Here is a 23,554-nt window from a genome sequence, read left to right on the forward strand (position 1 = left end):
TCAAGACTGAGAAGAAGGTAAATTAAGAGTTGGATGCTTCATCCTTTGGCTAAACTTTTTGTCTGTTCAGACAATGTTAGAAACATAGAATCATTTCAGTGGGAAGAGACCCTCAGGATCATCGAGTCCAACTGTAACCTAATTCTAGCACTAAACCACGGACCTAAGAACCTCGTCTGAACGCCTTCTAAACCCCTCCAGGGATGGTGACTCCAGCACTGCCCTGGGCAGCCTGTTCCAATGCTCGACAACCCTTTCCATGAAGAATTTTTTCCTAATGTCCAATCTAAACCTTCCCTGGGATAACTTGAGGCCATTTTCTCTTGTCCTATCATTTGCTATGCTGCTCTGGTAAAGATGCATCTTGGTTTTTTGCTCTTTAATAGCCTTTTATAGAGTTTTTTGCAGAGATCTGAGGCCACCCCTTCGCAGACAGAGGAGCCAGAGACCCCAAACCCCCAGCAGCAAGAACAGACTCATTAACCATGGATGGAGTTCAGCCATCACCTTACATTAGTAAATACCAGCCAAAGAGGCCTAAGAAGTTCTTTAAATGAACTAACTAACAAATGAGACTCTGGACTTCAACAGAAGTGTCTTCAGCTAAAGTATAAATCAGTGGGGGATTTTTCAGAGTGGTCGCTAAACAGATTTAGTTCCTCACAGCTACTACCAACAAGTTTCTTCAATTAACACAACGGGAGCTGCCTTGCTTACAAGCCACTTGTCTTAATATATTTGTGCCTTGTCACAAACCTAACAGTGACCTTCAGGAGAAGAAAAAACCCACCACTGCTTAATGGCTGTAAATTATGTGTCCATCACCATCACCTACCCAAGCCTTTCTGGGTTACTGACCATCCCATGTACACGTTCCTCCCACACTGCTGGAGCTCTGCTTGTCTGCGACCAGGACCAGCCCTAAGGAATGCAGGGTTTCCCCTCCCATTTCCAAATCTAAAAGGTCCGCAGGCACCCCACTGCTATTTTTCATAGTAAGAAGGATCCGGACTTGCAACCTAAATAGACCAAGAAGCTTATCGACAGAAAAATCAAACCCATTTAAAGACACATTCACAACCCATCTCCTGATACTGACTTCTTGTCTTTAAAGAAGGTAAAAAGGTAAGAACGCCCCAAGAAACCTTACGCTTTCTTTTCTTTACAGAATAGTTCAGTTCATTTTTGTGTTCTTAAGACTCGTAGTATGTAGTTTGAATTTTTGACTAAGTTCATCTGCACATGCAGTTCAAATCCAGCAATTTCTTCTGCTGGGTGAATTTTTGTGAACTGAAAATACCTCTAGATATGGAAATAGATGTTCTTCTGTCATCAGGAGAAGGATGGACACACACCAAGGGCTATAAAATACCTTCGACTCTGAGAACCCAAATTCCTTGAGCACAGGAGGACAGAGACCCCGTCCTGTCCTCTCCCACCTGCAGCTTCGCCTTCCCCAAAGCGGCAGATTGGAGAAGAACAAGTTTATCTGCGGTATCTACACCAAGATGCTCGTTACCACTGGCATTTCTCTCCATTTTTAGTATTGCTTTGGGAGATAAGGTGTAATTATTGACCTGTCTTTATCTAACAAGACTGTACCTCCAGGTTTTTCTGGGGAAAGTCTCCCACTAGGATACACCAACCTTCCTACAAGCTTTGGCTTCAATCTGATCCTGTTTTCAGAGACACCTGCTCAACGCTTTGCACATCTGAAGAGCAGAAAAACTACATTCTCCATTGCAAAACCTGTACCTCCGCTACTCTCAACCTGGAAAACGCATTTGCTGCCTGATGATCTAACAGGGATGAGGAGCCATTTGGAAAGCAAAGCGCTATGAGTCGTGAGGCTCCGAAACAGCTGGTGTAGGACTTTGGAGCAAGGAGGACAATTCTGAGGCTTTTGGAACTTAAAGGATTTGCACACAGGGTATTGGTCCATTCGTTTTGCCGTTCAGGTTTTCTGATCTAACGCAATTTCCACGTGCTAAGAGCAGCAAAGCTTTGAGGCAGAAGCAATCATTCAATATTGTATTTTAACTTCCTCGCTAATGGAGACATATCCAAGAAGGATCCACATTACTAGACTTCTATCACAGTTGAGAGCAAATAGTTATGGATCTTTATTTCTTTTTATAAACACAGTAGATTTAAACATATCTAAGATGGTGAAGAGTTACTTAATCGTGGCTAGCAGCAAGTCATATTTACTACGCAACACTCTCCGAAAGACTGCAGACTTCCACAGAACTCAGCAGATAAATAACACGCCGTCCTAGTTCTGTCTTCGATTCCAACAAGACATAAACTGTATACAAGTTAAAGCTTTTAAAACTAGTCACTGTTTGGGATTTATGCATTCCAGCCAGGTCTCAGGGCTGATCAGCTTAACAGACCTTGTAGTGAACCGACTGCTGCACTGCTTCAGTCCCGTGGAAATAGTATATTCCCTAAGAAGAAAAGAAAAAACAAAAGGGGGGTGGCGGTGGCAAGAAAACAGGACTTTTGGTTGAAGCATAAACAGCCGGTCAACGCAAACCTTTCAGAAATTTACTGTATAAAGCAATCACAACTTTACTTCCCTGCAGGCCCTTGTTTCCCACAGGGACAAGTATGAGAATTAAGGAGCCCTTTCTCTGTATGCTGGAAATGTCGCCCAGCCCGAGTGCAGCGCATTGATTTGCTGTTCGCGTTCCCTTCCGTTCACACTTGGGGCTCACGGCTTCTCCCAGCGCAGAAATCCCCTAATAGAAGATAAATTATTCCCGCTTTGAAACACAGCTGCTAAATGATGCCAGCTCCGGGTTATGAAACGGGCATGTTCGCAGAATTTCTTCTAGAAAAAGTTGTAACAAGAAATTGGCTAAACGTAGGTAAGAATTAAATAATATCCCGGTGCTAAGACTGAATTTCTATAGGGATTCTGAGGGCTGGTTTTGGTACCTTCCCTTCATACTGGGATTTTTAATTGAACAAAAGAAATGGTCCCCCCAACTCATTGGAGGAGGTTTTGTATTTCCATCTATCTTTCCATTCAAAAGACTGAGAACAAGTGCCCAAGTTGCTATGAATCAACTTTGATTCCTCTACCATATTCCTTTCCAAACAAAGCTGAAAAACACCCAGGAAAGCGTGGGCGTTCTGAGCTACGCTTAATGCGTTTTTAAGCCAGGCCTATCCCAAAACTCCTCAGATGGGTCATCACCTCAACTATCAGCTGGTATCGTTTTTTCGAGTTTATTGTGTGTTTATATCAGAGACCATTTTGCAGAATTAGGGAAAATAAATTATTATATTGTTGTTTAATCTCGGCTGTATGTGGAAACAGCTGCAGAATATGAGAGACAAACAGGATAAACTCATCTTTCAAAAAGCAAAGTCGCGCTGCTGTTTTCTGAATAACCTAATTGAAGCTGAATGTTTCTCGCTTAGCTATTATCTCAATATTACCAATAACCAAGTGAAAATCCATATTAATTCACATTTTTTAATTAAATGCAATTAACATGCGAACATTCCGTTTGGGCAGAATCGCTTCACTGATATTACACATAAAGCAACAGAAGTTTTCAAACAGGTGAGGCTGCCAAATTTTAACTGTGACCAACCTCACTCTGTGCCCATTTGGATGGTTTTTCTCTTGGTATGGACAATACACACAAATTTTAACAGATTATTTCTCTTCCTGTGCAGTGAAGTATCAAGAATTTCTGTCTTAATGGGTCTTAATGACACTAAGTTGTCTCAGTGTGAACCGGAGGGAAGAGGGAGGGAAGAGGGAGGGAAGAGGGAGGGAAGAGGGAGGGAAGAGGGAGGGAAGAGGGAGGGAAGAGGGAGGGAAGAGGGAGGGAAGAGGGAGGGAAGAGGGAGGGAAGAGGGAGGGAAGAGGGAGGGAAGAGGGAGGGAAGAGGGAGGGAAGAGGGAGGGAAGAGGGAGGGAAGAGGGAGGGAAGAGGGAGGGAAGAGGGAGGGAAGAGGGAGGGAAGAGGGAGGGAAGAGGGAGGGAAGAGGGAGGGAAGAGGGAGGGAAGAGGGAGGGAAGAGGGAGGGAAGAGGGAGGGAAGAGGGAGGGAAGAGGGAGGGAAGAGGGAGGGAAGAGGGAGGGAAGAGGGAGGGAAGAGGGAGGGAAGAGGGAGGGAAGAGGGAGGGAAGAGGGAGGGAAGAGGGAGGGAAGAGGGAGGGAAGAGGGAGGGAAGAGGGAGGGAAGAGGGAGGGAAGAGGGAGGGAAGAGGGAGGGAAGAGGGAGGGAAGAGGGAGGGAAGAGGGAGGGAAGAGGGAGGGAAGAGGGAGGGAAGAGGGAGGGAAGAGAAAAAATAAAGGAAAAAAGAAAAAACGAAGCAAAAAGGAAAAAATAAATAAAGTAAAAAGTAAAAAATAAATAAAGCAAAAAGTGAAAAACAAAAAGCAAAAAGAAAAAAACAAAAAGAAAAAACAAAAAGAAAAAAGAAACAAAAAAATCAAGCAAAAAGAAAAAAACAAAAAACAAACAAAAAAAACCAACAAAAAGGGAAAAAACCAGGAAAAACACAGCAAAACAAGAAAATAACCAAGAAAATAGGAAAAAACAACAAAACTGAGAAAAAAAAAGCAACAAAACTGGGGAAAAAAGAAGCAACAAAACTGGAAAAACAACAAAACAAGAAGAGAGAAACCAACAATAAAAAGAAAAAAACTAAGTAAAGAGAAAATGAAGGAAAAAGAAAGGGAAGAGAAAAGAAAACAAAGAAAAAAAGACGCCTCTTCTTGAATCATCATTTTTCCTCCCTCTACCCGAATTCCTGGCTTTCCCACCAGGAAAACCGTGTCCTATGACAGGCAAAGCATCTCGTTTCATTTTTCTACCTGACAACGCTGGATTCGGTTGTTGTTTTAGAGCTGTGTTTGAATCCCTGTGTCACTGCCACCTCCACTCACTCTGGGGTGAAACGTCACTGCGGGTCACAGCGGCCTAGACCACGTCTGACATTGCAAGAACTCCTCACAGAGCCACTACACATGCCAAACTGAACCTGGCAGGTGTGTAAAGTCATTTAATAACCAGTATTTTCATATAGCCGAAGTCTTCTATTCCCAGACTCGCTTATATACAAGTTACACAAGAAGGAGGGAAAGAGATAACACAATAAAACGGTATTTTTGGGAATATTCAGGCCTTTAGGGCCTACCCAATACCTCAAGAGAGAGGCCATGTCAGTAACTCCACACACCAGCGCTGATATATCCTGGAAAACTCCACACTAATAAATCATTATAAACAGCAAGAGAGCTCAAAAATACTTAAAAAAAGCATTTCCAGTTAAAAAAAAAACACCCTAAGTCATCATCTACATAAAAACAAGTAGAAAAAGAGCAGTTTTTGACCAAAAAAGGTTAAACCTAATTAAATTCAAAGCTTCACTTTGAGGAATTTTTCCACCCCCCCTTCCTTTTATTTAGTTTTGAAAAATAGTTCAGATGCCAAACGGCATTCCAAGGTTAATCCAGGGAGGATAAGGAGGAGTATTAAGCCCATAAAACAGCAGCTGATAGTGACAACATCGTCCCAAAAGAGTAATGAAGCTATAGTCAGTGTATTCCTTATTTTCCTACAGTTTTAAACGTATTATGCGTATTTTAAACATATTATAAGTCGTCTTTTCAAACTGAAATATAGGGAAAAATAGAGAAATTTAACTATAGCCATGAGTCGCCTTTTGTCTCTATTAAAATAAGGAATTTCGGGCTATGATAAAAAAATTCAGGAATGAATTTAACGGAGATGTGAGATGAAAAGCACATGAAACCCAAACTCTTCTTTTAGTCCCTGTGCGACACGCGCGGTTCAATTCATCCGACATTGCAGATAGAACAGCAAATCCTTCCGTTAACATGCAACAACACAACAGGCCTGTTAGACAGCAACGTAAGGTGAACCAAAGCAAAAAGTTAGGAAAATTAGGAAAAGAAAAAGGGATAAAAATACATACACTTGGTATAGGCATGACCTGCATCTGGTCACCCTGGGGAAAAAGAAAAACAAAAAATCACTGTAAGGGTAATGGCTTTTTCAAGGGTAGAACAAAGGTTTGAAGCAGTAAATGTAGCACTCAAATATTTTAAACCAAAAAAATTCAAAGTATTTGAGAAACCAGGTTAAAAAAAAAAAATAAAATAAAATAAAACCAGGATTTTGCATTTTAGTCGCTGAAATGATCGGTTAGTATATTGGTATTTATGATTTTTAGGAGACCAGGACTGGTAAAACCCATGCCGTGATTAATAGGAGATGATAATAAGGAAAGTACCTGTATTTACTGTAACTTTTTCAGTTTTAATGTCTATAAATGGGTATATTCTGTTTTCGCTGCAGCAACAAGAGGCCGAGCCAGATGTGCCCACTCCTTGGAGTCAATGGCACTTGAGACATTTGCCTGAGAAAAACCAGCATCCCCACGTGGGTGACAGCAAAATGTCCAAGATGGACATTATGATGAGAAACCAACCCGAGGAACCTCACTTTCTTCACCCAGATAGAAGCAAGAGTATCGTGTTCCTTCCACAGGCTCACTCTTGTATTGCACTTGGGAGAAGACAAAGCTTCGGCCAACTTGACCCTTTCTCTTCTCATCCTGGGAACCAATGTACGGAGAACCAAGATATTTCCATTTACAGGCTTCTCAATGGAGACAGGCTGGTCAGTGGGGCTAACGACTCAATACGTTAAGATGTTTTGGGAAGAAGAAAGATTTTCTAATATTTCTAATGTGCCAAAAACAACTATTTGGAAAAATGGGTTGATTCCAATGGGATGAAGTTCAACAAGGCCAAGTGCTGGGTCCTGCACTTTGGCAACAACAACGCCCTGCAGCGCTCCAGGCTGGCACAGAGTGGCTGGAGAGCAGTCAGGCAGAAAGGGACCTGGGGGGACTCATGGACAGGAAGCTCAACATGAGCCAACAGTGTGCCCAGGTGGCCAAGAAGGCCAATGGTGTCCTGTCCTGTATCCAAAATAGCGTGGTCAGCAGGACAAGGGCAGTGATCCTTCCCCTGTACTCTGCGTTGGGGAGGCCACAGCTGGAGTATTGTGTTCAGTTCTGGGCCCCTCAGCTGAGGAAAGAGATTGAAGTGCTGGAGCGGGTCCAGAGAAGAGCAACAAGACTGGGGAAGGGACTTGAACACAAAGCCTATGGGGAGAGGCTGAGGGAGCTGAACTTGCTTAGTCTGGAGAAGAGGAGGCTTAGAGGTGAGCTCAGCACTCTCTAGAACGACCTGAAGGGCAGTTCTAGCCAGGGGGGGATTGGGCTCTTCTCCCAGGCAGTCAGCAATAGGACAAGGGGGCATGGGCTTCAACTCTGCCAGGGGAAATTGAGGCTGGAGATTAGAAAGGAATTCCTTCTAGAGAGAGTGGTCAGCATTGGAATGGCTGCCCAGGGAGGTGCTGGACTCACCGTCCCTGGAGGTTTTTAAACTGAGACTGGACATGGCACTTAGTGCCATGATCTGGTCAGTGGACTGGAGTTGGACCAAGGGTTGGACTTGGTGATCTCTGAGGTCTCTTCCAACCCAGTCGATTTTGTGTGATTTGTTTTCTGGTGGGCGCTGCATCTTAAACAAAATATATAAAAGGAAGGTGACTCTTTCAGTGCAGATGTTGCTTAAGTACCCTGTTTCCCCTAAAATATGACATGGTTGGTATTCAGTTTTGCTCCAAAACTTATTGCTTTTTTACATGTACGGGTGCTTGGACACTATTTAAATTGACTTTTGTTGTTAACTGCAACTAGGGCTTATTTTTGGAGCAGGGCTTATATTTTGAGCAGCCACAAACCATCGAAAACATCAAACTGGAGTTTATTTTTGGGGTAGGTCTTATTTTCGGGGAAACAGGGTAGATGATTGTATTCTTTAATTACTTGGGCAAAACAGGTGCTGAGTGTCAGCAGATTGCCCATCTACTGCAAGAGCTGTTTTCAACATCAGAATACCCTCTTCCAGCTGAAAAAGCTTTGTGCTCCCTTGTTTTGGAGTCTAACATAGTGTTGATACATCACCGACAAACAAGGAGTTCAATATTATTTTTCAAGTCCTCTTTTTTGTTGCTGCAACAGCAGAAATTTTCCCTAAAGTGGGAAGAAAATCCAGAGAAGCTGGTGAAGCAGCTTGAGAAAAGCAACCACCACAAACCATCAAGACGCTTGTTCAGTCAAAAGTTGTTGATTTCTACAAAAGTAAACGCACAGAAAAATGGTAAGAATGCAAAATTTCCTCGAAGGAACAGCTAAAAGGGAATTAAACATTACAATTCGGCACGTTAATGTGATAGCGGAAGATGATCTGAATTTTTGGGTCATTTCGGTCAAGAGCGCGTTAGAGTAGGTGCCAGTCGGATGAGCGGGTTGTTATCAAGGATACGGTTCCACAGGCAGAATGCGGATTGCAAACCCGTGTTTTGTTTCGTTCAAAAGGCGTTTTTTGCATCCCCTGGTAGAGAATAAAATACAACTGGAACTTCTGTCAACAGATGTATGAGAGGTAGAGGCACATCCACAGGTTTTCTTTATTGTGGATGCAAATGTCGCTGCATATCATAGAATCATTTTGGTTGGAAGAGACCATCAGTATCATTGAGTCCAACCATAACCTGACTCTGGAACTAAACCATGTCCCTAAGAACCTCATCTAAATGTCTTTTAAACCCCTCCAGGGATGGTGACTCCACCATACCCTGGGCAGCCTCTTCCAATGCCCAACAGCCCTTTTTGGGAAGAATTTTTTCCTAATATCCAATCTGAACCTTCCCTGGCGCAACTTGAGGCCACTTCCTGTTGTCCTATTACTTGCTACCTCATGAGGTTTTCCCACAGACTTCCAGAGGTTTTCACCACGGCCTAAATTCTTTATATTTTGGCAATTTCTTGAAGCAAGGCTGCACCATTACCATTAAGCCTGACTTCCATGGGAATGCCGCATCCAGGTTGCTACAGGACCTGCATTCCTGTTGGCTTTTTTTCATGGAATCTCTTAAGTCAAAAAACCAAGGAAAACAGGCGAATTTTCCGAAGAGGAACCCTAAAAGTACCTTATGCAAAAATCAAAATGATAACGATGACACCTGGAAAAACAGGCGGGAAGATAAACGCAAGAGTCTGTTGGTAAAGTGTAAGCATTCAAAATGCTTTTTAAAAACAAGTCTGCTATGGGAAACTTCTGAACAAGTGTCCTGCCTCATTTCCTGATGCCTTGGAACAGGAAGGGAAGTCGGCCACGGCGCTATCGCTTGAAAGAAATGACAGATGACGGCATTTGTTGAAGTCTTTCCACCAGCTCCTGCTGTCGTCAACGGGACAAAGCTGTTCCTAGAATGCCAAAATTCCCCCGCTGTATCACTCAGATAACCCAGGAACTGGTTTGTCCAGCCATTGAAATAAGGGCTTTTTTTTCATGGTACAATATATACAGATGAAACGATAAATCCGACCGTTTCCCTCAGCTACGTAATCTTAGTTGGAGAGACACAACATTTTCAGTGCCGCGTCCATTCGTTAATGCTGCCCCTCTGTAATCGCCTATGGGATCCATGAGCATCAAGTGAAGGACCACTCTATTTCGCATTATGGACTACTGAGCCTTGTATCTTCATATAGGCGACTTTTTGGGGAGGTGAGGAAGGTCAGAATGAGTGGGCAGAGACACAGGAATCAAACATAACTTTGCAGAGGGGTTTTTGATTTCTAACCAGATTCCCCATCCGTGTGCTGATGGTGACCAGAGAACCAAACACCAGGAATCTTCTTGCTCTGACCCAGCAAACGTGAAAAAGGAGAAAGGGCACTGATTTGTGTTAATTTCACTTGTTTTCCCCCACGCTGGGCAATGTAGTTGGTTTGGAAAGAGTGATGTTCATAGTCTCCCCATCAAATATATACAAAGGTCTCTTGCATGAAGGAGACACTCGAAAATGTGCTCCCTACAAGACATTTTTCTCCCTCTGGTGAACCATATTAACGTAGGATAAAGATCCTTTCCCCTGTGTTATCAAAAGAGATCCCTGCAGCAGACAAAAGTGTTGGAGACATGACAATAAGTCCCCAAAATGGTTTTCCAGCATCACTGCGGACATGACAGCACCGTGAAGCAAAACACATGGGGAGGAGGAGATGGAGCTCCTATGGTGGTTTGGATGGGTTGGAGCTACAAAGATGCTGAGGGGTCTGGAGCATCTTTCTTATGAGGAGAGACTGAGAGAGCTGGGGCTGTTCAGCCTGGAGAAGAGACACTGAGAGGGGATCTCATCTGTGTTTATAAATATCTCAGGGTGGGTGTCAAGAGGATGGACCAGACTCTGTTCAGTGGTGCCCAGCGACAGGATGAGGGGCAACGGGCACAGACTGAAACACAGGAGGTTCCATCTGAATATGAGGAGAAACTTCTTTCCTGTGAGGTGCCAGAGCCTGGCCCAGGCTGCCCAGAGAGGCTGTGGAGTCTCCTTCTCTGGAGACATTCAAACCCACCGGGACACCTTCCTGTGTGATCTGCTCTGGTGACCCTGCTTTAGCAGGTGGGTTGGACTGGATGATCTCCAGAGGTCCCTTCCTGCCCCAACCAGCCTGTGATTCTGTGGGTGAGGTGGAAATTCAAGGACTTGACCTTTCTGGTTCCATTCCCATTACAGGGAAAGCAGCTGCTGCCCCCAGAATAAACCTTCTTCTAATTCTGTCTCCTTCCCTGTTGAATGTGGACCAAGACCTTTTCCTCTAATCCAACAAGTATAAAACCCCTCTTTCCTCATTCACATTTCATCTTGTTGAACACGAGCCATCTGCCCGACCTGGATCGAACGGTGAAACCCAAGCAAAGAGGCTTTCAGTGGAGGTGGGTTGTAAATCAAATGGCAAAGCGCTGATGGGCTGGTCGGAGCTCCCTCATCCACCATGAATGAAGAGATCCAGTTTATATCCAGCTTTTCTCATATTTTCTCTATTTAGATCCCTCCTTGAAGCCTGCAGATGAAATCTGTATCCGCAAACACTTCAAAACTCAGGTAACAACCTTACCCAGACAATATAAAACTTACACCAAGAAGGAGAATATAGAAATTTAGTTGCTAATTGAAGGGTAGAAATTGAGATTTGAATTTGTACAGGAGAAAACAACACAAACACTTCCCTCTCCTGATATTCTGGCCCCTAAAAAAATTGGCTGGAAGGTCTTGGTGAGCTGCCTGATGCTGAGGAAGCAGGAAAATATTAGTCAGGGTTTCATGAGGCTGAACATTGTGTGCGCCTGGTGACACATCTGGCTCAGCATCCCAGCTGCAGACTGGCTGATATACCCACCGTATGTCTCAAAAATACATCTTTGCGTTGCGCTACAACGCTGTCACGTTTTAAGGAAAGCAAATATACAAGCGTTGCAGTAAATACAAGTTATCGTTGGAAAACGTCGCACTGAAACTTTAGAGACAGAACGGATCGTTCGTTACCAGTATTAGAGTCACACTTGGCCAAGCGGCTGCTCGGTGAGTAGAAGGTTTAAATGTGAACTCAATACTTGAAAGAAGTTTTTGGGTTTGTTTGGTTGGTTTTTCCCCCTAGTGGAGGAACAGACAGTGCTGAAAACCCTTGGTTATTCCAAATTATGCTCAGTTCGGTGTTTCCTCCAATGCTATGAAGAAGTTGACATGCCGAGCATCATCAAGTCACATCATTTGGTAAAATACTAAATGAAGCACTGATTGCATTTGAAGCACCAATTTCATTTGAAGCACTGATTTCATTTTTTCTAATACAGCAAAAATAATAATAATAGTAATGATAATAATAATATCGCACAACGCAACTGCTCTGAACAATATCTCAAAACTGTGTTTTCAATTACTTTATAAACCACTCTTCCGCACTTTCCCTCCTTTACAACAGGTTCGTCTTGAAAGAATTGAGACTCCTAATCAGGACTAAGTTAGTTTGTCACATCAACCTCAAGAATACACCAGAAGCACCATAGAAAACCCACTAAATTTCTGTGAAACCAGCAGAAGTTTTCTCCTTTCCTTTCCTTCCTCTGATGTTTTTGATCACCAGTTTTCACATAACAACTCAACCAAACAGCAAAGACAGAAGGCAAGTTCATCCAAGCCACTTTATACTAGTTTCTAATAATAACTATTGAACATTATTGTGCAATCTGCTTTTTCTGTTATGGAAGGAAAAGGGGCTCAACACATGAACTGACCAGGCCTGTGGTGTGATAAATAATTAATACAATAGAGTGACAGAAGGTATAAGGGACCATTCCAATAGAACCTCAAGAGAATTTTAACTATTCTTAACCTGGCAGGCAGATTAACGTGACAAAAACTAATTAAACAGGAGAGGAGTTTAAGCAGAATGTCTTCAGGTTTGCTATTCTTTCCTAAACCAGGTCATTTTGCCATTCCTGGGTATTTAATTTCACCAATTTAGCAACTGAGGCCACTGCTTTCCCCCAACTTCATCAGCACTTCTGAATCTACACAAGATGTTTGGTGGAAATTGGTCAAATCCAACCAGCTCTAAACCACAGCTCTCCTGGTAAAAACCCACTATCCTGACAGCAGAACAATATCCAAATACACCCAAAAGTCTGTCTTTCTTTAAAAGAATCTCCTATGTACACTAAGCAAATCAAGAACAGCATATAACAATACATATGAAGCTTCCTCGTCTTCAATATCGCGTTTAAAACAGAAAGGTCACAAAGACTTATTTGCACTCACTACAGAACTACCCAAAAGCTTGGCTGTCCATGATCTTTTTTCTACAAAGATCTGTATGCTTTTCATCCTGTTTGAAGAAAACGCCCTCTTGAATAATTCTTTTTATCATATTATTCGTATTTTTTTGCTCTCTTAGTCTCGTAATTCTATGAATTCTGTGATTTGCGTCCTGGGCTCACCAACAACTCCAAAACCGCTTTGCTAGGGCAGCGCAGAGTGAGGATGGGAACCTGTGTGAACACCCACGCTGCGGTTCGCTCAGGGGATAAGGTGTATTTAGATAGCAGTTGTTTTACAAAACGCTATCAAAAACTGAGTCCAGACCATCTGAGCTCACGTTTTCTATAGGGAAAAAACCCACATTCTTGTTCCTGTTTGTATTTCTAATGAACTCCCCTTTTCTCCCAGCTGTGATTTTGCCCGTAGCTTCACTTCTGCATCTTTTCCATCCCCTGGCACAGCGGGAAGGGAAATTTCTCCCCCTTCTTTTTGTTTCTCAGGTGAACGTGCGCACACGCTACAGCTTTTCCCTTAGCACATCCAGACCAAATCTCCCTCATTTCAGTCAAAACCTACATAGGCCAGCAAAAGATGGCTAAAAATACACATAAATTCCTCCTCCTGGCAGAGGAATTTTCAGTGTGTTTTACCTCTGTGTCTCAGTCACTTCATTTTCCTTTCCTTTCTCCATCAAATGGTTTCTCTGCTCTTTCAGAATTCAAACATAACCAGCGAAATTCCCAATAAAATGAACAGGACAATGTAGGTAAGAAATCAGCTGCGTGGCTTATGAAAAATTCGGGTGAAGAGCAGAAGGTTGAAAAGACAGAAATGGCTCAATTGCTGCTATTATTCCCCATCATGAATACACTTAGACTTGCAAAATTAAAAATATTAAGAGTATAGTGGTAGTGGAGTTATCAGAATGCTGAAAAACACCGTGGTGTGGAAAAGGTGGTATCCCTGTGTTTTCTATATTGAAGGGAAACTCTTCATTAACATAATGCAAATCCCTTCAGTGTTACCAGATTCAAAAAGAACATATAAAAGTGTATTGTGATTTTATGGATTTGCCAAAACTACGTAACTACTCAAATTCAACAAAAGTAACGTTCTGCTCTTCCATACAATGAAGTGCTAAGAGTTTGTAGCGATTAATTTGACTTATTAGGCAAACAAATAATATTAGCCAGGAAAAGTGGCCAAACGCTGGTACCTCTGGACTCAGTGTGTGCTAAATGGAGGTGAATTGATTAGGAAAAAAGGTCTAATTACAGTTCTGCCCCCTTTTGAACTGTTTTTATGTCACTGGAAACAAAGCAGTTCCACTGTGCTCCAGTGGACACGTTTTCACCTTCCTATAGCTGGGAAGAAGAACCAAAGCCAGAGACAACTTGGTATCTGGAATACTACAAGAAATCCACATTTTCCTCAGGTTTTAAATGTTGTTTGCTTATAGTGTCAATAATCTTCATGGCCAACTTAGCTTTAAATTGTAGCCAAACAGATACTTGCAGTTCACCATCAAAACAGTAACTACGTTTCCCATGAGGGAAACCTATTAAGGCAAACCTTAAGAAGCACAAAGTTAAACCTTGCTTGCAAAAGGCCTATAGGACAGTAAAATAAGATACAAGGCTGACCTTCTGAAGTCCTCCATTCTCCTCCACCAAAGGAGGAAGAGCACTGGTGCTGTTGGTAGATGGTGGCTCAACATTGTAGTCACGAAAGCAGCAGAATAAGGTGCTAAAGATACTTCGACTCCTCTGCTTCTTCAAGCTGATATTACATTGGGACACTAGGGAAAAAGAAAGAGAAGAAAAATCAATTAACGGAGCACAGAACTGGTTTTCCAGCCATGCAATGAGTCAATCGAAAATATAAGGTTATTAACTATGATAATATCACAGAAATTTTCCGCCTTATTGAGATGCGTTTCGACGCATTTTGCCCTTGTCAAACTCGCACGACAACATCAGCCCATCATTAACCAGCCTGGATTTCTGCACAATCAAAGCTCTTGCCATGCCAAGAGAGTTTTCCTAGAAGTATCCGAAGGAGATACTGTAAATTACGTTAAATAACTTGCTGCTAAAATGTGTAGCGAGCAAAAAGGACCCATCTAAAAAAGAAGAGATGCAATAAACGCCTATGGATGCCTGGGCGTATTTTCTACACCATCAAGTGTGAGACACTGAAACTCCTACAAGGGTCAAGATAATAATAATAATAATAATAATAATAATAATAATAATAATAATAATAATAATAATAATAATAATAATAATAATATCTAAGATGGTAGAATCACAGAATGTTTCTGAGTTGCTGGTGGACAAAGGACATAACACAAGCAGCACCGTGAGCTGCAGCACTGGCTGCAGGAACAAGGTTGAAGAGGGTGTTATTAACTGAAAAGAAAGGCGTTTAACTTGCTAAAAACATTCAAAAACCAAACCAAATTAAAACCAGAACAGCCTCTCCAACAAAAAAGAATAAAAAAACAGGTAAAAAATTACACGCAGCTCAGCAAAGGCAAGTGTAGCATCTAGGGAGAGTGGTGGGTTGATGGTTGGACTTGATCCTGAGGGTCTTTTCCAAGAAAACAATTCAAGGATTCCATGAATTTGAAAGATTTGGAGATTCTAAGACTTTTAAACCCCAGCTAAAAACAACGGTTTGCAGCATAGAAATGCACATAAGGTATCTACTCATTTCCCCAAGACTCAGCCGCCTGACAATTCCAGCTTGTTGGAAAAGGCTTTTAGAATATTACATAAGAACTGATTCGATCACGTTACATTTTGCTGATCTACTGTCAGCTACAAGTATTTGTTTCCTGCCTTTCTCACAGTCCTTTTTCCTCAATGTTTATCTACACCATTGGTACCGAACCCTATGGATACTCAACTTGTTAACATCACATTGTAACATGACGAGACGCAATCGCATCACGTTCACCCTCTAAGCAAAGGAATATCTTAAAGAGAGATTAACGCCTTTCTTTTCAGAGTCAGCTACTGATTTCATTGAAAATACACGCAAACAAGCCCCAACAAGTTATTTTTTAGTATTTTATTTTCCAGTTATGCATCTTAAAGTAACAAACTTTAAAAGGTGGATTATGCTGAGGAAAAAGGATGCTATGGGAAGATGTAGCAGGTTAATAGGGATATAGGATTTATTGACATTCTGCATTAGAAGGAACAAAACAGTTCCCGAAGCCCAAGTTGGAGTCCTTATAAAATCCCATTACACACATCAATATTATATATATATTTTTACATGCATAGCTGCCTGGACACTATTTAAATTGGTTTTTTTTAATGAACTGTAACTAGGGCTTATTTTTGGAGTAGGGCTTCTATCTCCAGCATCCTCAAAAAGTCATGCTAGGGCTTATTTTCGGGGTAGGTCTTATTTTGAGGAAAACGGTAGCAATGGATCCCCCAGGAGCGCTGTACCCATCACCCCTGAATGCTAAAAACAATTTTAAGTGATCTTTTCCCATCCTATTTCACACCTTCATCCCATCGCGTTCTGAACCTGTGACGACCTTTAGTGCCCAAAGTGTCCCGGGGTTGAGCCGTTTGTAACTCTGACCCACCTTGGTTCTTATCTTTGTACCTTCTCTAATTCGGATTTTTGAGCGGGGGGACATGGACTACATGTGTGTGTATATATATATATAAAAATATATAAATATATGGACCATATATATATATATACACACACATATATATATATATATATATATGGAATATAAATGCCCATCTCAGAACTGCCATGTACCTTCCCCCTGATACTACAAATACATCAAGTGCAATCAAGGCAACCGGTAACATAAATACAAATAATACAAAATACAAATAATACAATTACTAGCAGAAAAAGGACATTTCAGTGGGAGAACAGTTGTGTATGAAATAGAACAAATCTCTCATGGAAAGACTTGGATAAGAAAACCTCACGGTGCAGATTTGGAGTGAACATTCAAGTGCTTTCTCTGGAAGTAGAAACCAAAATATTCTGATTTAGAAGAGCTAAATGTCAATATTTCCTCCTCTCAAAGCACTTGCAAGGTGTCCAACAGTAATTTTCTGTCCTTCATATAATATGAATTCCCGTAGTTCCTATTTTTTCCACCTTTAGGGAGCGAGCAAAGCTCAGGTGCAGTTATTAATTGATAACAATAGGAAAGTGTATCGGTATCTAAATGGGTTTTATGAACTTTTAACATTTAAGAAGTGCTTCAATAACATAATAAAGTCAGAACGGTGCAGATCTGTGTGTTTACTTAAGTGTTTCGTTACTTTAAAGACACTTGTAAACTGAAAGCAACCCAATTGCTGCCATTCAGTGCTCCAGTTAAACAGAACACATACGGGAACTCTGCCCCTCGGTGATAGATGTTACGGTAAAAGGCTCTTTCTCAAAATGTCACTTTCCGTTTGCAACAGATCTGCAGGAACACGCCTGGAGAAATCCCCATGGGAAACCTGAGCAGCTGGGAAGGGCTTTTCCAAACACGAACAGCTTTGTTGCAACGCCATCCAGGCGAAGAAATCTCCTTAAATACCGAAAGACGCCGAAATTCGAACGGGAAGGACAACGCCGTGTGTTGTATTCTACGTGTAAAAATATAGTCCCAAAGTCAATGCTGCATCTTAGAATAAAGCCCAGTTTATATTCTAGGTTGAGACTGACGGAGGTCTGCAAGCGGGATGCATTCCTACCATTTTTCCCAAAATAAGACCTACCCCAAAAATAAGACCTAGCATGATTTTTCAGGATTTTTGAGGATGCTCGAGATATAAGCCCTACTCATCCAGGCAAAGAAATCTCCTTTCTCACCTTAAATACTGAAAGACGCCGAAATTCAAACGCGAACGACAATGCTGTGTGTTATATTTTATGCATAAAAATACAGTTGTCCCAAAGCCAATGCTACACCTTAAGATAAAACCCAGTTTATACTCTAGGTTGAGATTGAGGGAGGTCTGCAAGCAGGATCCATTGCTACCATTTTCCCCAAAATAAGACCTACCCCAAAAATAAGCTCTAGTTTGTTTTTTTGAGGATGCTCGAGATATAAGCCCTACTCAAAAAATAAGCCCTAGTTACAGTTCATTAAAAGTCAATTTAAATAGTGTCCAGGCAGCTACACATGTAAAAAAGGGCGCCTTTTGGTACAACAATTAATATAAGACCCTGTCTTAATTTTGGGGAAACAGGGTATAAAGTTAATGAAGAAGTAGAGAGTGTTAAAGCAAGAAAAACTAATTACCAAACGTTTGTGTAAGAAACGTTGCAGAGCACTTCTGAGCTTCATCTTTGGCTGCTTATTGAACACAAAGAGCACAGGCGGCAAAAATTCACCTAAACCGCATCATGTTCGTCCCCAAAGCTCGGAACGCTAAAGATCAGACCACGGCAGTCAATAAATGGTCTAAATAAACTCTAAATAAACTTCGACACAAGCTGCTGATGTTTCCAGATAATATGAGAATTGATCTAATTATCCATTTCAAATGGCTGCTCGCATTTGCTCAGTGAAATATTTGTTCTAGAACAAATATTCCTTCACGTTGTTTTTAATCTTGGCAGTTTTGCCATTCCCAATACAGTGGCGTTCCAAATAGGTCTTTCCTTTAATTTACATATTATTTTAAAGATTTTATTGTTAAATAATATATTATAGAGGCTCTACTGTGACTTAGATAATAATTTTGGGTGCAGTAATGAGCAGTTCTCAAGTGGTTTTACGTGGCTTTTATCACACACAGATAATACATAGAAAAGATTTGCACCAAATCACAATTGGAACAACTATGACAGTGTTGACAACAAAGTTTCTCCCTCCTTAGTTACACTGAGCCAAATGCAGTTGATGTGCCATTTGCTAAATATGCTATATTGGCTACACGTGAAGATGTAAAGAGGCATCAATATGGAAGAACTACCATAAATTTAGGTATTATGGACGCCGGTAAATTTTAAAGGGGAAAAAAAGCCCTGCAGAGGACAAAATCTGGCATTCCTTAAAAACCTATAGGCAGCAATGATCCTGGAGCGTTAAACTGGATTATCCAAACTCCACATGTGAGCAGCACCCAGCAGATGGAACTGAGAGGGCTTCCCTCACCACCCCCATCTCTTGGGTCTTATTTCTGGGCTGGTTTCCTACAGCATCGCCCGGAGCGCTGTACCCATCACCCCTGAATGCTGAAGACAATTTTTAGTGACCTTTTCCAATCCTATTTCACACCTTTATCTCATCACATTCTGAACCTGTGACAACTTTTAGTGCCTAAAGTGTCCTGGGGTTGAGCCATTTGTAACTCCGACCCTCCTTGGTTCTTATCTTTGTACCTTCTCTAATTCGGATGGGGAGATGGACTAGAACCACACACAATATCCAGGATAAAAGGAGAGAGCACCGTGTATTTATACACCCACACATCACTTCGTTCTCTTACTTTTCTAATAATTCCCAATGCTTGTTTGCATTTTCTGACACGTGAGCATTGGGCTAATGTGATTTTTTCGGATGATCTTATTATAACACAAAGATCTCTTCATTAGCAGCTATTTCGGCACCACTGCAAACACAAGAATTAACTCTTCCCATGCAGAAGTGTATCAACATTTAATTTCATCTGCTATTTTAGATTTGAAATCATTGCCTTCCTGCAACGCCACACAATTAATTTCTAAATCTATATACAGATGCACAGATACACCCACACATTCATATAGGTGCACAAACAAATACCCCTTCCCCTTGCAATTTTTGTGGCTTATTTCTTTATTCCCTTTCCCGATTTGAGAGTCCAAAGCCTGGTATAATTTCCATTCTCCCACCGACACAGTTCCAACAGCAGCACAAGTTGCACAGGAAAAAGCTTTTCCCCCATTTATTGTATCCTAAAAAGGTTCAGTTCAAGGCTTCTCCCCACCAAATTTTGCTGTAGCTGCACGAAAGGACAAAAACCATCGCATAAGAAACCTCTTATTGCTCCAAGAAGCCACCGCGGGATGAGCGGAAGGTCCTAATCCAGCCCAGCCCTCAGCTAATTACTGCTGCATTTTTCCTAATTAAATGAAGGCAATAGCCAGGCTGGAATAACATAAACTGGGTAATGAAGAGACTTTCTGTGCGCTCACAGACCAAGCCACTAAATGCAATAAAAGGAACATCTGTGTATGGTGAGCTCCCCGCTAACCAGTTTGTTTGTGATACAGAGTGGAAAGATGCAAGGTAGAATAAAGTGGTATTAAACAAAGCCTTTATCCAAAAGGAAGTCGTTTCGAAATCTATATATGATTAGAGACACGTGATTTTTCAATCTTCCCAAAAGGCTGGTTTTGATCTTATTAGAAAAATAATAATTTTTATCCTATATGACTTGAGCTATAAACAGTTAAGTAACAAAAACCCATCAACTTTCCTTTACACTTTTGTGATGTACTGACCAGGACAGGAATTACTTCACAAAACCCGATGCCAAATCTGCACGTGATGCCCGCATCGCTTTGGGTTTAAACTGCATTTTAATTTGTGACTGAAAGGTTGAATCTCCCACATGAGCTTTGCAGACAATGCGGCAATAACAGTACTGTCACATACCTGCAAAACCCACCCACGGCTGCTTTAACCTTCAAATATGTACAACCCAAGCAAAATGCTCTGGTTTTTTATGTTCAGCGCGATATACCCCAGTATTATCTTCATTCCAGCTGAAACCGGCATCCTCTTTTCTCTAAGAAATGTAATTAAATAAATGCAAAGGTTTGGGTTTTCCACTGGAATTGTTTCTTTGAAGGGAGGGATCCCAGACTAGTTTAATAGAAAGAAGAAAATCTTTCCAAAACATTGAATTATCCTCCTCCCAAACCTTTTCTGATATTACTTGTCTATTTGGGATGGATGGGGCAGATCACAAGGCCAGGGGCCAAGAAATAAAAGCTTAAGCATGTAAGACAGGTGGGAACACAGGGAAAAATAACCAAGTGACTTTGGAGATAGTCCTTCTCATTTTAATCCATTTAAAGCAGGTCATGGCGCTTGGATCTGAAAAAACATCAGTATGATTGACAAACGTTTGGGAATTTTAGGGAAAAAATTGCACATTAATCTTTAATTAATCCATTCCACAAGCTTTTGGAAAACAAGCTCGAAGTCGCACCTGTAGGCTCAGATCAAACGGTTCCGCAAGAACAGCTTATCTCATTCAAAGAGGAGTTATCTAGCGGATATAGGAACACTACGGTTTCCTTGCCATACCTGCCAAAGTCCTATAAATATACACAGTACCTAGGACAAAAGAAGAAAAATCATTGGGGTGAATGTCAATCCAAGTTGTACAAAGGAAAGAGATCTCTACCTAAGCAAACTAAGCTTTGGAAACGACTCTGTTGTGGCAGCTTAATGCAAAACCTTTTGCCTTACAAAGATTATTTATTACAGCCCTCGAATCTGGGTGGATTAAATACCCGCTCTTGTTGGACGCTCATTTTCCACGGATCAAACGGAGGGAAATTCTGAAGCCATTTATTTAACACAGGGCACTGCTGCCTCTGCTGTGATGCATCAGGAGACGCAGCTACTGAATCTTAAACCCAACAAGTGTGCACAGAAGCCTCTTGGCTGACAAGGAGCAACAAGAAATCACGAAAAGGCTTAAAAAGGCACAAAAAGCCAATGGATCCCAAGGCAAATTCCAAAAAAACATAAAGCAGTCGGTACGCTTCAGTCTGCACACTGGTCGGTTGGATATATGTATATATGATAATATAACACTCAGGTATGTGTCAGCTTCCCATATAAGCCATGATTTAAACACCCATCCCATCTTGTAGGATTCAAAAAATAAGGAGGGAAATTCTATGTTAAAGGACATTTAGCTGTTGAAACTCAACTCCTTACATTTAGATCCACCACTTCAGGGGCATCCGCGTTTACTAATGAAGCTGAAAAGTTAAAAGAGAGTTTTAACAATCTAATTAACCCACTGAACTCTGTTCTGAGCTAAATACCTTCACGTTCAAACGAACCAGTGCAGGTTTTGGCCAGGTCCTTCCCTGCTCCAGTGCTTGACAAGCTAAACAGGGCCACTCCAGATTCCCATTTGGAGGAGCAGCACGTGGAGATCGGTATCTCCAAAGGACTCAAAAGTTGGTCTCCTTGTGAATCAGGAAGGAACTAATTAACACTTGGCACTTATGCCTGTATTGGTCACCACTGGAACAGCCAGGGACAGAAGAGGGAGGAGAGTATGGAAGAGAAATTAGGAGATGTTTTCCTCCAGTAAGATGAGCCAGGGAGCTGCTGCAGCTTTGACAGCTGGATGGCGTTTAAACAGGAGCCGAACGTGCCCATCCAGCTTTCCCTGGGTTCTCCCCGCTTCTCAGGGGAGGTTTAGATTGGCTATTAAAAAAATTACTTCATGGAAATGGTTGTTGGGCATTGGAACAGGATTTGGTGGAGCCACCATCCTTGGAGGGGTATAAAAGATGCAGAGATGAGGTTCTTCGGGACATGGATTAGAGGTGGACTTAGTGGCAGGTTAACAGTTGGACTTCATGATCTTAAAGGTCTTTCCCAACCAAAATGATTCTATAATTCTATGAGAAGGATAGTCCTGCATGGACATCCCTCTATCTGGTCAACCCGCGGCTCCTGCCATTGAACACTGAGGACCAAGGGGTGTCCTGGTCTTCAACGCCAACCTGAGCACGTTGCTTCCTTTCTACATCAGACCACGGAGCTGCTGAACGCGCTAAAAAAGGTGCTACAAGGATCTACATTTTCAATGTGTATATACATATATGCATATCCACACAGTTCATGGTCAAACCTTTTCCTAGTATTTGCTTTTTTTCTTGAAAAAAAACACAGCACTTACGTGTTCCAGAGGAGCCTATGGATATAAATTCTCAAAACGTATACCCGCTTACAAGATAATTAGAAAATCAAATAATTAGCCAGTCACACCCCACAGTGACTGTTCCATTGTAGTTTGAACCGGTAGCAGAGCTGCCACATGTACAAAGGACCAGAATCACCTACAATAAAGTTAAAGTTAAAAGAAATACACAATATACAATATATAGAAGCCAGGCTGTAGCAGTTTAGTGTTTGTTAGCAGAAGCGATCAAACTCAAAAGCTGTTCTGACTTTTGCTAAAAGAAAATGTTTTACTTCCAAAGCAAAACTCATGCAAAGCAGAACAGTTCAAGGGAAAAATAAACTAGAACAAATAATGCAAAAGCAGCTCCGGTACCATTTTTATCTGGATGGAAAATGAAGCTGACTGAACTAAACAGGCAACATTATGGAGATGGATTAGGCTGCAAACTTTTTGTAGTGACATTATGGAGCCATCGCTCTGTACCTATAGAGCTTCAGTAAGTTTAATGTTTTCTCTCAGCCCCTGTAGCCTCTAAATAGCGTAGAAGCACCATCCATAGAATCCGATACATTCAAGCTGCAGCGTTTCTCGGTTGTCTGAGCAAGGCCTGAGCCGCTTGGGCTGGAGGTTTTCCCAGCGCCGAGGTTTGGAGGGGCAGTCGAACAGGAAATGCTGCGCGGTCTGTGCGTGCGTTACATTCCTGAACCGCCCCGAGCCAACAAACAGACCTTTCTTCTAGTAAAAGAGAGAAAAGAGAAGGCAGACTGCACAAAGTTCACCAGCAGATGCGGCCTACGAATCCAAACCGGCCTTCTCTGCTGATAAAAAGCAACATTGCAGCGTTCACGGCGCAGTTTTGTGGAGACCTGGACGTTTGTAAATGTTCCGAATCTGCGAGGGTGCTCTAGG

At 41.8% G+C, this 23,554-nt stretch overlaps 1 protein-coding gene across 7 annotated transcripts in view; it reads right to left on the bottom strand.

Moving 5' to 3' along the window:
• CTDSPL (CTD small phosphatase like) overlaps positions 1–23,554 on the bottom strand; it is an 86,729-nt gene that overhangs the window by 21,425 nt on the left and 41,750 nt on the right. For 3 of the 7 annotated variants that reach the window (XM_065829797.2, XM_065829800.2, XM_065829796.2), the window contains exons 2-4: positions 14,375–14,529; positions 5,965–5,997; positions 2,397–2,450 (exon numbers count right to left, since the gene is read on the bottom strand). In XM_065829797.2, the coding sequence (XP_065685869.1) occupies positions 2,397–2,450; positions 5,965–5,997; positions 14,375–14,529 (242 nt within the window). The remainder of the gene's footprint in view (positions 1–2,396; positions 2,451–5,964; positions 5,998–14,374; positions 14,530–23,554) is intronic. The other 4 variants (XM_065829799.2, XM_065829798.2, XM_065829802.2 and 1 more) reach the window with 2 other exon arrangements.

The sequence above is a fragment of the Patagioenas fasciata genome, chromosome 2 (assembly GCF_037038585.1).
Source record: "Patagioenas fasciata isolate bPatFas1 chromosome 2, bPatFas1.hap1, whole genome shotgun sequence".
Lineage (NCBI taxonomy): Eukaryota > Metazoa > Chordata > Aves > Columbiformes > Columbidae > Patagioenas > Patagioenas fasciata.